This window comes from Mytilus galloprovincialis, chromosome 14 (genome assembly GCF_965363235.1).
Source record: "Mytilus galloprovincialis chromosome 14, xbMytGall1.hap1.1, whole genome shotgun sequence".
In the NCBI taxonomy this organism is placed as follows: domain Eukaryota; kingdom Metazoa; phylum Mollusca; class Bivalvia; order Mytilida; family Mytilidae; genus Mytilus; species Mytilus galloprovincialis.
The window spans coordinates 69,162,941-69,180,810 of record NC_134851.1 but is presented as its reverse complement, the minus strand read 5'-3'; the positions used below and the strand labels follow the sequence as shown (position 1 = coordinate 69,180,810).

General features: G+C 32.1%; 1 protein-coding gene across 2 annotated transcripts; it reads left to right on the top strand.

Moving 5' to 3' along the window:
* The first annotated feature begins 7,039 nt into the window (after positions 1 to 7,039).
* Positions 7,040 to 17,390, top strand: LOC143058057 (uncharacterized). Of its 2 annotated transcripts, none has more exons than XM_076231520.1 (7): positions 7,040 to 9,484; positions 10,348 to 10,505; positions 12,887 to 13,137; positions 14,366 to 14,628; positions 15,061 to 15,158; positions 16,364 to 16,470; positions 17,186 to 17,390. In XM_076231520.1, the coding sequence occupies exons 1-3, from the start codon at positions 7,040 to 7,042 to the stop codon at positions 13,125 to 13,127; spliced, it is 2,844 nt and encodes a 947-aa protein (XP_076087635.1). In that variant the 3' UTR covers positions 13,128 to 13,137; positions 14,366 to 14,628; positions 15,061 to 15,158; positions 16,364 to 16,470; positions 17,186 to 17,390. The 2 variants fall into 2 exon arrangements, with proteins under 2 accessions (XP_076087635.1, XP_076087636.1); XM_076231521.1 differs by having other exon boundaries at positions 7,183 to 9,484; positions 16,380 to 16,470.
* Positions 17,391 to 17,870: the final 480 nt, after the last annotated feature.

The following is a 17,870-nucleotide window of genomic DNA, read 5'->3' as shown; positions in this document are numbered from 1 at the left end:
CGTATTAGAAAAAAAGAAAAAGATTATGAAGTACTTCGTTAGAAACGGTAAACGTCTAAACACCACCTAGGCCGCCTTGGTGCACTAAGCTCCTGAAACTGCACTAAGCCCATGTTGGAACAGTCATATAAGCACCAAGGTCATTCAGTATGATAAAGTTTTGAATAAAGAGCATATATTTAAATTTTGGTGTAAATATATTCAGAAATTAAAGACTTATTAACATTATCAGATTATACCTTTGTAATTTGGCTTGTGAGAATGAAGATATATATAGAAATGTAACTATATACCAGAGTTGAAATGACAAAGATTTAAGCAATGACAGGTCGCAGGACAGCCTTAAACGACGAGAAAATCCATATCGTCTAGTCATCTTTATGTATATTCATTGTTTTTTTTGTTCCAAAAGTTTAAAAAATTAGAGAAAATATTGTCATAACATGCATAACATGTAATGTAAATTTGACTGATAACAGTTTTTAAACAAATATATGTGTTTCAAATGTTGTCAGCTGTTTACAAAGAACCTGCAAAATAACAAATTCCCTGTACTTTACCGAACTAAATATATTTAATCAGAGTCGGCAAAATAGCCACTGCCTTAATCATGATGATATGGAATTAAAAAATCTCTTATTTCCGAGCTTTTTTATACAAATACGATGATGTGGTATGAAAACCAATGGGACAAATCTCCATCGAAGTCACAATTATAAAAGTAAACCATTTAATATCGGTCAAAGTACGGTTTTCAACACGGAGCCTTGGCTCACACCAAACACGGTACGTGTAAAAACTGCTAATTAAGGACGCCTTAGTCGGTTCATTACCTTAGTGCACCCAGGACAGTCATATACAATGCCACTAAGGACTAGAAGGAGTGATGTTATATGTCTTTTTTTGTATGATTTTTCCATATTAAGATAGAGATTGATATTAAATGCATAAATTACATAATCAAATTTTATAGAAAAATAATCATAAATAAAAGAAATATTCAACATTATTTAGGCACGTGCCAGTGTTTCTTTGATATTCCGAAAATCCGTGAAGCGATTGACACGTTCCAAATAACAAAACAACTGATTAAACAATCATAATATTTTTATTTTAAATAATTAACAGTTGTATCAAAAAAATGCTTAAAATTTATAAGTAGATGTGTTGTTCTTATTTGAAATGATTAAAAGAACAAATAATGTTGCTTTTGTTTTATTTCATTCCCGACAAAGTTATTTGCAATAGGTGCATGAATTTGGTCAGTTTAGAGTGTGGTCAGCTTGTTAAAATGTTTATGTAAGAGATATCAAGACAAAAGGTCTGTTTACAAAGACTTCATACGGTACTCATGTGTTCGTAATTGTTCAACATTTGTTTTTTTTTCTAAGAGTAAAGTTTAAAAAATCATTTATCGAGTTTTTGTTTCATTTTTAACTATATAAAAGAGACAAATGTTTTTGAAAATGTTCCACAGTTTTAAGCATTATTTACGCAAATTTTCCCTTATGTGTTAATTCAGAGCTAAATATATAATTTTGACAAAAGAGAATGCGTCGTACGAATGCCTTACAAATATGCCTTTACCATAGATATAGGAAGATGTGGTGTGAGTGCTAATTGCACATAATGTGAAAATATTAGTTTTTGTAATACAATAAAATCTGAATATTTATATCCAAACCTATCACGTGAAAAAATGAAAAGAGCCGACAGAAATAATTTCATATATAATTTCTTTATATCTATTTTTCTTAAAGTAGAACAAGTATGTTATAAGGAAATCCGTTTTTTTTTACCAAATTGTCTCTTTAAGATATTGTTTGAAATGATTTATGAAATAATGACTATGTGCTTTACTCATTGTTGAAGACCGTACGGGGTCTTATGGTTATTAATTTCTGTGTCATTGTGTCTCTAGGGAAGAGTTGTCCAATCGAAACCGTCCAATCATACCACATCGTCTTGTCTATGTTGCATGTAGTAAAAATTTATTATCATAGCGAACTCGTTTTTGTCCAGAAATATATTGCTCGAACGTGTTTTTCATATGATAATAAATTTTAAATGAACCATAGCAAAGGCAAAAGATATAAACTCCGTCCAAATACGTCCGTTTACATGTAAGTTCAGTTTGGTTACATGTACATGTAGTCAATATTTGTTTAGCAAATGAGTTCGTTTGTGCCCTAAAATATATTGCTCAAACGTTTTCTTCATATTTAAAAAAAAATTGAAAATGGTCGCATAAGATAATCTCTGTCAAACCAGTTCATATATGAACTCAGTGTGGTTGCATGTAGTAAAGATTTATTATCTAATTTCTTTTTGTCCAATAATACATTGCTTAAAGTCTTTATATATGAAAATAAATTTTGAAAAGTGCACCACAAGAAACAAAATAAAGTGTTTCAGCTCCATACCTTTCTATTGTTCGAACACTTTATTTTGTTATCATTTTTTTATATATTTTAGTCTTTTATTAATTTGAACATCAATTTAAAAACCCGGCATTAGATATATTGCTCTGGTGACAAATTTATAATTTATATGAAATAATTACAAAATACACTTGAGAAAATACTTCATCATTCTGAAAAAAAAACATGAATAAAATTTCAACAACAATTCATTTATTAGTATCCAACTTTACCAATCTTGTCGATTAAACACTATAGATATAGCAGGATTCCCGTGTAATCAGTTGACACGTGTCAAACGGTTTATTGATTTTCAGCATATCAAAGAAAAACAGGCACGTGTCTAAATTATGTTGAATATCTCGTTTATCTAAGATTATTTTTCTATAAAATTTGAAATTTATGCATTAGATATCAATATCTACCATTATATGAAAAGAAATTACATTTAATAGCACCCCATCTAGTCCTTAGTGACATGTTATAAGTCCTTAGTCCACTAAGGACTAAGGACTCCTTAGCAGTGTTTAGACGCACCCCTACCATACAGCCCACTTAAATTAAAGTTTAAAATATTTCACTTAAATTTCTTTAATATTTCGAATTTCTTATGTGTCAGAATAAAAAAATTCATTTCAAATTTTTTTTATTAAAAGATTTTAAAATGTTTTAATTTTCTTTCTCTCTTTTTAACCCCAATATCTGCCATTTTCTCTTATTAAAAAAAACCCTATTTTTAATGGTATTTAAGGTATAGCAAGGAGTTATATTACGATATCATATCATAAACACCTCTACACTGCATTGCTACCAAAATTTCACCTGAACTATATGACCCAGTCACTGATAACAATCACGTGACATATGCGATTTATCCAATAGCCCGAACTGCTAGCGGTAACAGCCCGGTACATCAGAGGGCCATGTCAAGTGGGTGATAAACATGTCGGTTTCTTTATAATTTTATCATTTTTCTCGGATCGAACTGATATCCTGGGGATGCTAATTTTGTATCATGCAGAGTGTTCACTCTCCTTCTAATATAACCTCCTTAGGTATAGGTAACATATAAAATGTTGGCATTTGAGGAAGACACCGTTATTATATAATAACCTTTCTTTATTTCTTCATTTCTTCATGGATCAGTGGTTTTATTACCTGTTAATTACTTGCACGTGCTGTCGGACAAAACCTTTGATGACAGAAAAAATCATATTACGACAAAACAACAAAATGTACTGACAAAAAATTCAGATATATTATCTTGAGGAAAAAATACATCCGATGGTATGATTGTTTTATTCATAACACCATCTCACCATGGGCTTAGTGCAGTTTCAGGAGCTTAGTGCACCAAGATGGCCTAGGTGGTGTTTAGACGCTCCCGGTTAGGAATTTCTCATTATTTGGTAAAAGAATATTTTTATTACCTATCAAAATTGGTACGAATCATATTTCTCATTATTTGGTAAAAGGATAGTTTTATTAACTATTAAAATTGGTACGAATCATATTTCTTCTGACAAAATTATATCTGTTCCTTTAAAATAACCAATAAATTTCAGATTAGATTATAAGAACATTGGAACTGAAGTCTCTGGAATAATTCGTATGTATAAGGGCTTTTGAACTTATAAATTTTGTATAATTTTATATATATATATATATATATATATATATATATACACTAATATAATAGCAGGATTGTTTCTTCTTATGGTTTCTTGTATACTAGTATTTGTCAACTATGAGGAATTATATTAAAAGAAATGACTCAGTACATATTAGATTCAAATTCTATTCTGTTTGGTTTTCTCAAATGCATATATGATATTTTACCGAGATTATATATAATGTGTATATATGCATCTTGTGTAACCTTTTGATTAAAACTATATTCATGCCGTAAATCTAGTTTTTTTTTAACTGTTAAGGAGGTATCTCAGCATTAAAAAGACGGGAAAAAAACCAAAAAACATTGGAGCAGGTGTTCATGTATATAAAAGAAATACTGATAGCGATTAGGATAATAAAGTTCTCTTTGCATGATCCTCAAAAATGAATATCTGCCTTTTGAGTGGATACCATAAAGTCTTAAGTGATGGGTTGAAGCAAATTCAATACCTCATAGATAGTTGAACTGTCCTGACATCACAAATTAGCATCAATAAAACATTTGAAAAAATACAATAAAGTATTCATCAAACAAAGAAAGAACACATTTGATATTAACGACATGTTAAACAATATGAATACACTAATTAGATCGAATCTCTGATCGATTCTAATAAATTTTAAAATCCGTGAAATTGATTTAAAATCGTTTGATAAAATATTATTGCACAATTTTAAATCGTAAAACGAACTTGACATCAATCATTCATGTTAAATTTAAAATTGTTATAACCAAGAATTGACATCATTCTACAATAGATTGCTGACTAGACGAGCTCAGATTGGCCGGAAATGATTAAGGCTCTTACGGGGAACGTAACATGTATGTCGATTCATTGTATTAGGGAAAGTACATCTTCGAGCTTCTTATCAAAAGTTTGCAATTGAATAAAAATGAAACATATCTCAAGTGCAGTGTGCTAGAAACCTCATGTTGAAAGAATTATGCAAAATTGTCTTCGAGCTTAAATAAAAGTAATTTTTTTTCTCCAGTGCCGTTTACTATTCATATCCATTTTTGTCTTTAAACAGACGTTGAAATCAAGCATTCACCAATCTTGAAATAATCAATGTACTGACAAAACATCGGATGACTACAAATTCTTTTGGGTGGTGACAAGCATTTGTATCAGAAAAAAAAATCGCATCTCTATACCCAAAAGTGAGGTTAAGGTACACTTCACAGACACATGTTTTCCGGAGACAAGTTCCTGTGTGGATGATGAATAAATGACCGGGAATTCAACCTCACCGTAACAACTATTATATTGTTAATCAGTATACTCTTGTTTGTTGTTATATATTATATTAAAGTCATATGAAACCTCTAATTAAAATAAAAAAGGATGCATATATATGTTTTGTTATAACTATAAGTATAGTTTTCATGCTAAGACTTATGTACTGCCATATACTTTTTTCTGAAGAAAATTCTTTAACTTGTCCACATTTAGAAGAAGATTCCTTTTTAAATTGCTTGATTTCAGGGGCCAGTTGTTCAAAAGGATGCAATTCGCCGACATATTTTCCGTATGCTAGTAATCTTAGCGTGACCTTTCTCGTTAAAATCAATCGATCACAATACGCATCGATATGTCATTTAAATAAACTATAATCTTATTGTACATGTTATACACGTGCTCATTAACCATGTTTCTTTACTGATTGCTTACAATAAGGTGACAATCTGTAAACTACGGCTTCATAATACGACAAATATATGTATTTTTTTTTTCTTATGTCATTCTATTCTACTAGTATTCTAATGATAGTGCAGTGGAAGTGCATAGTGGTCATTCTTTTGAAATAATTAGTTTTTCTAATAGATTGGATTTGAGTAAGTATAAATAAGAAGATGTGGTATGATTGCCAATGAGACAACTATCCACAAAAGACCAAAATGACACAGACATTAACAACTATAGGTCACCGTACGGCCTTCAACAATGAGCAAAGCCCATACCGCATAGTCAGCTATAATAGGCCCCGATAAGACAATGTAAAACAATTCAAACGAGAAAACTAACGGCCTTGAGTAGGCATTCAAATTTTCCCGCAATTTTTGGAAAACCTTCTTGAGATATTCTTTTGCAACGTTAACACAAATTATTGGTATCCTTGATATAATATTGATTATATATTTGTAACGACAAAATATTTTCACATCATTTATCTACAAGACTGTTCCTTAAAAAATATTTTCACTAATATGCATAAGCGATAAGGAATGTTATTTTGCACTTGATAATTTCCACGTTATTATACGAAATACGTCCGGTTATCAACCAAAAACGCAAGTAACGTGGGTACAAATGTCTGCGACAGTTTAATTTTCAATTTTAAAGTCCGATATCGGCAAGTGAAAACCCATGAGCTACTATGCGAGAATCTTTTTCTCTAATGATTAAAAAATAAAAATATGTTGTTAAGCGAAATCTACTTCGGTAACCTTCCACATTCCACAAACTTGTCAATTTTATTATCACCTGTTGGCAAAGTTGATTCATTCGGTAAACTGGTAAAGGTTATGACCCTTAAACGTCTCTTACAAAGATAAAAAGTGCATGAAATATTGCAAACTACTTTACAAAAAGATTTTATTGGAATAAACCCCTTAAAAAGCATCAAACGTATCCGAAAATCAGAGTTATATATAGAATTGTGCATACTTCTTCCCACCGTTTACCGGCGTGGGCATTGTATGTCCACGGCTGTCCTCGGTATAGGGTGGACACCACGCCCACGGCTGTCCTCGGTATAGGGTGGGCAATACGCCCACGGAAGTCCACGGCATAGGGTGGGCACCACGCCCACGGTGGACAACGGACGTGGACAGAGAGTGGACGGCATTGGTTTGTCCACCGTGGGCGAGTGGAAATGACAAAGTCCACCTGGACTGTAGTGTATCTGAAATAACAATGCATGTATGTTTATGTGTAGAGGCAATGAAGGTTTCGTCTGAAGGAAAAACTCCTATCAAGCTACAGACAGAGGTGAGATCGTTAGGTTTAGCCAGTGTGATGATGGCAGAGTGCCAAGGGTGTTTCAAGAAATTTAAATTTGATACGAGTCCCAAGGTCCCTGGTTCAAAACGTTACGATGTCAATGTGCGTGCTGTTTGGGGTAGTATGGTCACTGGCAATGGCCCAGCACATCTGAATGAACTAATGGCCACATTGAATTCACCTGGTTTGTCTCAGCCAACTTTTACATCAATTGAAACTGACATTGGAAAATGGTGGCACTCTATATTAGAACGGGAGATGATGCTAGCGGGTCAAGAAGAAAGACGTTTGGCAATTGATAGGAATGATTACCATCATGAGGTTCCTGCTATTACAGTAATAGTAGATGGAGGTTGGTCAAAGAGGACTCATAAGCATTCCTATAACGCTGCAGGTGGGGTTGCTATAATAATTGGGAAAGAAACTAAGAAACTGCTACACATAGGTGTTCGGAATAAATACTGCTATATTTGTGGTCAGAATGACAATAAACCCCACACATGCTTTAAGAATTGGGACAAAGACAGCCAGTCCATGGAAAGTGACATTATTTTAGAAGGGTTTAAACAGGCAGAAGAAAAACATGGTTTGCGGTACATGAGAGTGGTAGGCGATGGGGACTCTTCTGTTTTTGCAACTATCAGGGAAGGAGTGCCAGGGTGGGGAAGACAGGTAACTAAGGAGGAATGCGCCAACCATATATGTAAATGTTATCGTTCCAACTTGGAAAAGATGGTTACTGAAAACCCACTGTACAAAGGGAGACATCATTTGTCTAAAACAACGCGAGTGCGCCTGGTTAGTGCATTAAGATGTGCCATCCGCTTTAGGTCAAAAGAACTAAAAGAACAAACAGTAGATGTATCAACAGCAATTAAACGACTTCGCCATGACATCATAAACTCGGTCAATCATGTTTTTGGTCAACATGATCACTGTTCTGACTTCTGCCGCGCTAAAACCCAACAAACAGATACATCATCTGATATTCATACATGTACTTCATCAAACTCTCATCATTCAACAGCATCTTCACCCACCATAGTAAAAAACTCTGATGAACCAGATCTTTTAGATTGTCAGATAGATTTCTGGTCAGAAGGATCGTCCTTGGCATCCCAGGAAGAGTCCAGACTTGGTACAACCATACAGTACAGTAATGTAGAACAACATATAATTAAGGATGTCTTGACTTTGCTTAACAGAATAGCTGAGAAATCTGACCGCCTTATCAGCAACAGTACAACTAACCTGGCAGAGAGTTGGATGCACATCCGAACCAAATTTGATGGAGGAAAGGTCTATAACCTTTGTAACCGTGGGTCATGGCATGCAAGATGCTATGGAGGAGCTCTTCGCATGAATTTAGGTCCGCAGTGGTCATGTCAGGCTTGGGAAACGTGTACAGCAACAGAACCAGGAAAACATTTTACAGCTAGGTACAAACGTAACGAACAGATGCTTAAAAATTCCATTCGTCACAAATCAAAGCCAGATGTAAAACAAAAAAGGTGGAAACGAAAAATCTCATCTCTGAAAGGCTGCACTACAAGGAAAGCTAGACAATCGTATGGTACAGATGCCATTGAGGTTACTACTGATGTATCTACCACAGCGCTTGAAAAACTTCAGAATGATTTTTTGGATACACACATCAATCTTTCGGCAGTTCAATGTAAACAAATTACACTATCAACAGTTCAACAGTCTCAATCTGGTCTTTGGCATTCTGAACGTCATAAAAGAATAACTGCTTCAAACTTTGGCTCCATCATTAGACGAAACCCATCTTTACCTATAAATAAATTTGTCCGTAATTTGCTGTACTCCCAATTTAAAGGAAATCGACATACACGAAATGGCATTCTACAAGAAGATACCACCATAGAGGAATATAAGCTTAAGAAAGCAGAAGATAATGAGAATATCTACATGTATGTGAATAAAACTGGTCTTGTTATTCACCCAACCAACAAATTTTTAGCTGCTAGTCCAGACGGGATTGTTACATCATCAACTGACGGCACTGGACTTATTGAAATAAAAAACCTTTTGCATTCAAAACCAATCAACCTTTTTGAAGCTGCTAATTCAAACAATTTCTGCCTGATTACTATCAATGGAAATTTGAAGTTGAAGGAAAATCACCCTTATTTTTTCCAATGCCATGGCCTTCGGAATGTTTGTCACAAACCATGGATAGACTTTGTTGTGCGTACACTGAATCCATATCAGATGTTTATACAGAGAATTTGTCGAGATGTTGACCTTTGGGAGAACACTCTACTACCAAAACTCAAAGCTTTCTTCACTAAGGCACTTTTACCTGAACTTGCCTCACCACGAGAAGGAAAGAGCCCAGGCATTCGAGAACCTGGAATATGGGTGAGTTCAATATTAAGTTTGAAATCAATCCAAAAACAGCCTTGTTTAAAATTCAGTTGTTTACGGAACAACATTTGATTTAATGAACTTATCAGGGTATTGTATTTTTTAATAAGAAACATCTTCCAATTATCTTATACAGGTATTGTATACAATTGTCAGCTTATGTCATTTTCTGTCATGTATGTATTGAGAAGAAACATCTTCCAATTATCTTACATGTATACAGGTATTGTATATAATTGCCAGCCTATGTCATTTTCTGTCATGCATGTATTGAGAAGAAACATCTTCCAATTATCTTACATGTATACAGGTATTGTATATAATTGTCAGCCTATGTCATGTATGTCATTTTCTGTCATGCATGTATTGAGAAGAAACATCTTCCAATTATATTTATACAGGTATTTGATTCACTTTGTAATTATATCCCCTTATAATACTTATTATACTCCTTAATTATTTTTAACATATATATAAACCTTGATGTCCTAGAGCCCAAAAATATAGCTGCCTCACAACTCTAAAAGTTTTAACGGCAAAAAAAAAGCCTACTAGAAAAGATTTTTCACCAAAAATCACATTGTTTGCCTATTAATTAAAATAGTGGTATAAACACACAAGTTCACTGTATTTTCAAGATCTCAGGATGAAAGGGAAACATTTTTTTTTTATCAAAAGGGGTGTCTATTATATTGTAAAGATTTTCACTATGCAACAAACCAAATTTGACAATCATACAGCTTTTATTTTCATTATTCACAACCAATTATATTGACATTATCATTGTGTGTGGTGCTGGTATGAAACACTGAGTATATTAATGGAATATTCTTATAATACAACTTTTATAATTTCAGTTTGTTGATTCCAAAACCAGTATAAAAAGAAAGAGAAAGATAACATCAGCTTCAACGAATAGAAGAAAGACGAAAAAACAGAATCCAAGACCAGACACTTCATCAGACTCTGAAACAGCCAACACTCAAGCTAAAGAACCTGCACAAAATAGGCTAACGTATGTAATATTATATTATATCTAGCTAGTTTCCCATAAATCCTACAAAATTTCATGATTTTGATTTCAAAATGTTATTGAAGTATGCACATCTACATATCATACCAATACATCTTACCAAATGTCAAACCTGTTTCAGTATTTGTGTTCACAATACATATAGATTAATTTTGAGATAGCGGTTACATTTTACTGAGAAAAATACATCATCCAAAAGTTACATTTTTCTTAAAAAAGGTACATGATCCAATAGTAGAGAATATAACAAGCTATCGAGAGGTCACCTCTTGTTCTTAAACCCAAGTAAACAAACACAACACATCACGAAAGATTGGTGCGTTCAGGGTTGGCAAAAACCCGGGTTTTATGAGTAATGCCCAGCCCAGTGGGAAATACTGGGAAAACCCGGGTTTTACTGGGTTTTAGTGGGTAATACTGGGCAATACTGGGTAATATAAAATATTTGTCTGATTTTAAAGAGGATTCAGTGATAAACACAAATGCAATACATTTAATAAGATATTTATACCCTATTTTGTTTGTTTAGCATTTGTCTAGATTGGCAAACTGTAAAAAGAAAGCAAATAAATCATTTTTTTTCAAATGAATATAGCTGCTATTAAGAATTAATAATTACATGTATTAAAGAAACATCACATTTAGATAATGTATATGTACTGTCACTAATTAATAAGTAATTATTCAGATTAGAACATAGATTTGTTTATGTAACAATAATCAGTCCTTTCAATTTTATAAGTGTTAATGGAATGACCCTGTAAGGTGTTTATTTAGCAATATGAATGTATAACAATTAAAATTAACAATTCACTTAAACACTGCAATAAAATGCATTTTTTCAAAGTTTGGACTATTGAAACAATACTTGGTAATTAAAAGATATCTTATAGTGTGCAAATCTTGTATTCTGCCTACATATAAAATTAATAGAGAAGAGAATGAAATTGAATTTTCTAGAAATGACTGTCAATGGTTATCTGTATAAAAAGTATATATTTAGCTGTTATACTATGAAACTATAACAAGTCTTTACTATTTGGTGTTAAAATAAGCTTAAAAAATCATATTGCCCAGTAATGCCCACTATTACCCATTTCTGGGAGTATTGCCCAGCCCGGGAAAACCCGGGTTTTCCCGCCCGGGAATTCCCGGGTGGGTAATACTTTGCCAACCCTGGGTGCGTTTCTTTGACAAGAATAAGATATTTGACAATTGTTGTTTTATTAAATTTTTTTCCAATATATTCATTATTAAAAAGTGGTACAATCAGTGATATTGTTGTCTTTTTTCAAAACTACCTCTACCGTTTTTTATTGGGAAAAATGCATATTTTTTATTGAAATTGGGGAAATTTGTATATTTTATTCTAAACACATCTCCGATTTTTTGCTGACCTTTGCTGTCTTTTTTGCACTATTTTTTCATGTATATTTTGGTTGTCAGACATTTTCAACCTGAAAGGTACTTTTCGGAGAGGGGAAAGAAACCAAAACAATGATGGTACTTAATGCATTGAAAACCACATGTGTTACAAACACCATGATGATTCTGATCAGAAAACTGGATCTCAAGTGCTTTCTAAATATCAAAATAATCACATGAATACGGTATTTACAAACATTACTACCAATGCCATCACTGTTTTGGGAAAATGTAAAACTTTTTGGGAAGAATTTTAAGCCATTTTTTTTAGTAATTGGGAATTTTCTCTAGGGGAAAAGGCCGAATTTCGGCTGTAATTTGAGGCAAACAATATCACTGACAATGTACATTAAAGATGTACATTTACCCATATTCATATAAATATTAATTAATTTATACCATTTCAATATAAACATAATTATATATATATATATATACTTAAAACCCAAAATCATGTCGGGAAATGATCATGTGATTGTCTTGTACACCACATGTATGTACAAAACGAAAAACACGTCATTTGTATTATGTAAGTCATTAGTACGTTTACACTATATAGTACATCTCTCTTATAGATGAGATATGTATTGCATCTAAATATCTAATACAATGTACATGTATACCTTTTTTAAAAATAGATATTTTGTTAGTCTTGTATTATTTTAATTTTAGTTTCTTGTGTACAACTTGGAAATTAGTATGGCGTTCATTATCACTGAACTAGTATATATTTGTTTAGGGGCCAGTTGTAGGACGCCTCCGGGTGCGGGAATTTCTCGCTACATTGAAGACCTGTTGGTGACCTTCTGCTGTTGTTTTTTTCTATGGTCGGGTTGTTGTCTCTTTGGCACATTCCCCATTTCCATTCTCAATTTTATATATTAAAAGAACATCTAAGTAACTTGTTGTTTTAATTTAGTTAGTGATTTTTAATTTAGGAGAGGAAGGCAGAAACAGACCAAATTTGTTGGACGTAGCATTAAACAACAGTGGATAATTGACGAGGATGCAAACCATAAGGAATGGTATAAAGGAACAGTTGTTTCATTACTTAAAGGGACAGATGGAAAATTGAATGCAGTCTATGAAGTGTTGTTTGATGGAGATGATGATGTTTATGAAATTGACCATTTAGTTGCAGATTATCATTCTGGTTCTGTTCAATTTTGTGACTTATGATACATGCCAGGTATGCACATTTTTATCTCGCCATTATTGAAATAAGGGTGAGCTATTTTCTGTTTGTAGCACATCATTTATAAATTTCTTAAGGAAGTATAATTTTTTAAGCCTTAAAGCCGCCAATTATAAAGTAATGAAAACTGAGAGAAAACTCTGTACATAAGAAATTTCGTTATATATCTGGAAAACTAGTGTATGACTTCTTTGTATATGCACATTACATGTACACAATGGAGGATTTATATCCTCCTGGTGTTTATCTTCTTTTTGATATAAAATAATGACATATTGCTGACATCAAGTGTTTTTACTATGCCCACTGTTTTGCTTGCAGAGATTTATGTTTTACCTTTGTCCGTCTGTCTGTACCACACTTTGTAGGACTTGAAATTAGTTTCAGCTGTATATAAACTTTACTTTGTTTGAACCAAATATTATGAACATTTTACAAAAATTGCGACAATAACTATAAAACACATATCATGTTTGACTTTTAGAAATATCCCACGAACAGTTTTAAAGTAACACAGCAGGAGCATTAGAATCCTTGAGACACATTCTTATTTCATTTCATGTAGTACGGATGGTCATCCAAAAATTGTGAGAGCAAGATTTGATTCTTTCATAATATATTTTCTAGTTCTACATTATCAGTCATTTATATTATGAAATAATTACATTAGATGTATGTTTCATTATAATATTTTATTCTGATTGGCTAACTGCACATCCCGTGTTATTCCGTAAGCAGTTGCATTGCTCAATACAACTTTCACTCATGATATCACGTGCTCCAACAATAAAGTGCACAGGTGAATTAAATAATAAAACATATAAAATTCGTGTTTTCATGACCATAGCTAAAAAATGTAATTATAAGTATTGAATGCTTCTTTTAGTAACTTTATAGGGTTGTAAAAGCGTTGACCGTGCGTACATTTTTAGAATGAAGCGCTTCCGCGCTTTATACAAAATGTACTTTGGTCAACGCTTTTACACCCCAATAAATTTACAAAAAGAAGCATTCAATTCTTAAATAAACTATTATAGATATTTGTTACTTTTATTTAGGATATCATAAAGAAGATACCATGATAAAAATTTCAATACCTGTTTATTATAGATGGTAAATTTTGTCTCATCAAATTGCAATTTGAATGTTTCAAATGAACTTCAACATATATTTTTGATAATACAATGCAATTATTTCATATATTACTATATTTTATTTGAAGGTTGTACTGACATGACTGATTATGATTTCCTGTGAGATGGATTTGGAATTGCCTATCTGTTTTCAACTTTTGAATCTGAAATAAGTGTATAATGAAGGCTGTTATATTTGATGAACACTTGGATTATTATAGACATTGTGATAAAATTGCAATTATTGTATCACAATCAGTTTCACCTTATTGTTGACTGAGGAATTTCATTTACAGTTTATGACCAATGATCTGCATTACAATAAAAAAATCAATCATTATACACATTTGAGGTACGTAGATTAACCTTATTTTATTGTATTAAATAAAAAATGCAAGCTGCAAATTACACAAACACCATTTCAAATGTTGACAAATATTGCTTTCATGGAGTTATGTTCCTTTATAAAATAAAACCTACTTTCGGGTAATGATTTCCATCTACAGAGTTATGGTCCTTGGAAATTGAATAATGCTATGTCCATAGGCAAATTCAAAACATAATGTAAGGAAATCATCTTCATGTTAAATCAGTCATCTTTGTTTTAGGTACTGTATTACTTATTGTGAATTACAGATGTAAAAAAGAAGAGAATTCAATAAAAAAAGAAATCCATGTTCAAAATGATGTATATATACATTTTATATAATTTTTTAAAAGGACTATTGTCTATCTTATAATGTGTATTCATGAGATATGACTGTTTTTATTTAATATTTTTCAGCTGACATTTTGTTTTCTGCTTTTCAAAATAATGTCTTTTGTCCAAGAGCAAGTGACTGTGAACTATTACAGATATTGTTAAATGATAACTTTGAAATAGTAAGTTTGTAATTTTTTAAAGTTCCAATTATTGAACAATGATCATGATTAGCTTTGTAGTTATGTATAAACAGAAAATGTAGTATGATTGTCAATGAGACAACACTCAACAAATGACTAAATGACACAAAAATTAACAACTATATATGACCATACAGCCTTTAACAATGAGCCAAGCCCATACTGCATAGTCAGCTATAAGAGGCCCTGAACCGACAAATTTAAAACAAATAAAATGAGAAGACTAATGGCCTTATTTATGTACAAAATTGAAGGAAAAACAAATATGTAACACATTAAAACAAAAGACAACCACTGAATTACAGGCTTCTGACTTTGGAGACACATACATACAGAATGCAGCTGGGTTAAACATGTTAGCTGGATCCCAACACTCTCCCTAACCTGAGACAGTAGAGTAACAATACAACATAAGCATGAACTATACAAATCAGTAGAAAAAAGCTTAGCTCATCAGATGGATACAAATAGAAATACATCCAACAAAAACACAGAGAGGATGTTGGAGTTTAATTGTACATCCCAACAACTAAAAAGACACTAAATACTGATCCGAAAGTACAAGCAGTTACTGACAGCTAGTTACAAGCCACTGACAATGAATAAACAAAAATCGTGCATCTAAGACGCAATTATCAATCAATACACATCATAAACAGTCACACAGTCAGAGAAACACATGACCTTTATAGTTTGTTAAAAAAAAAAAAAGGTACCTTCAATTTTTGTGGGCACAGAATAAATCGTGGTATTGGCAAAATTTAGCTGACAAAGACATATGTTTCATTCTTTTCATTATGATGTTGACATAAAGACTTGATTATACTTGGTTATTGTGTATAAAGATACCCAAAGCAAGCACCATATGTTGAAGAGGTGATCTTGTAGCTCACTTAAACAGATCAGAAATATATCTTCTGTTGAAGTTAGCTCTCAATTTCTTTTTTGTATTGCATTTTTGGAGTTGGTAATGTCTTGATTCCTTCACCCATATCTGTTTTATATATATATAATGTATAAAAAAAGCAACAATCAACATTCAATCAATTTAGGTGTGGATCAGATTGTGCAAATAAACTGATACAGTTACTGAATTAAAATTATATAAATGTCTAAGAATATAACTTAAACACACTAATTAATTATATATGTATTAAAACTTTTTTGTTTCTTAATCTGAATAGTCTTTGAAACTTTCAGGAAGCTGGAATTCTCAGATGAAAAGAAATTCTTTTTTGGTAGCACTTGTTGGAGGCAATACGTCACTTATAGATACTCTGCCCAGAACTAGGTAAATATACAATCTATAAAAAAGAACACCAACCTGGGAAATATATATCTTTAGCCATTTGAAACCTTTTTTTTGTGATTTAAGCTTTAAATATCAGGTACAAAACGTTGAAGCAAATAAAAGAAGGTCATACAAAACAATATACTCTAGAATATATGCTGAATTATTTCTTCAATCTGACTTTAAATGTTGGAATACATGAAGGGACCAAGGGTGGACATAGTGTAGTACTGGTGAGGAAAATAGCAAAATACCTATCTTTCCTAGCTAAAATTTATGAAGCTGTAATTAATTTAATTTGCCCATGGTAACAAAGTAATTTTTTTATTCTGTGTAGATGAGGTTCTTATATATATATGTAACATAACTCCCCCCTTTTTTTCAAAAACCTGGTTTAAAATTTTAAAAGCACTGAAGTCTTTGAAACATGTAATTTTGAAAAAAAACATCTTCCTATTTCTATTTACATCAATGTTTGTATAGTGTGTTCATTTTATTTCTAAAACATTTATATTAATATATACTAGTTTTCACAATATTGCCCTCCATACTTTTCACAAAAAAGTAGTTCCTTATCAAATATGGCCGACTATTTTATTTTATGAAAGAAAAGTTTTAATGGCCAAACATGCTTTTATGGTTGCATTTTATTCAAAATAAATAATAGCTTGTACTAGAAATTCCTATTCTCTATAGTTTTATTCATATTTTTCAGAATTTTGTGTACATGGAAATGCTGTGGATTTATTCAAAGTGTGCCTCTATTCTGAATGACTTATTAGACTTATATACATGCTGAAGTGTTTAATTTTGTTATATATGTATTCTACACACCACAACGAAGATTTTGATATATGATATGGTAATCTTTGTTCCTCAAATAATTAATAAATTGACAATAAAGTTTTACTGAAATTTGACTTTAGCGGAACCTTAAAAATGTCATGTACCAAGTCAGGAATATGGCCATTGTTATATTATAGTTCGTTTCTGTGTGTGTTACATTTTAACGTTGCGTCGTTTGTTTTCTCTTATTCTTTAGTGTAAATTCACATTGCGATAAGACGTGTCACGGTACTTGTCTATCCCAAATTCATGTATTTGGTTTTGATGTTATATTTGTTATTTTCGTGGGATTTTGTCTGATGCTTGGTCCGTTTCTGTGTGTGTTACATTGTAGTGTTGTGTCGTTGTTCTCCTCTTATGTTTGGTGCGTTTCCCTCAGTTTTAGTTTGTTACCCCGATTTTGTTTTTTGTCCTTGGATTTATGAGTTTGAACAGCGGTATACTACTGTTGCCTTTATTCTGTTTAGGGGTCTGCTGATGCCCACCTCTTTGTGCGGGTATTTCCCGCTGTGATGTAGACCTATTGGTGGACTTCAGATGTTGTCTGTGTTTTA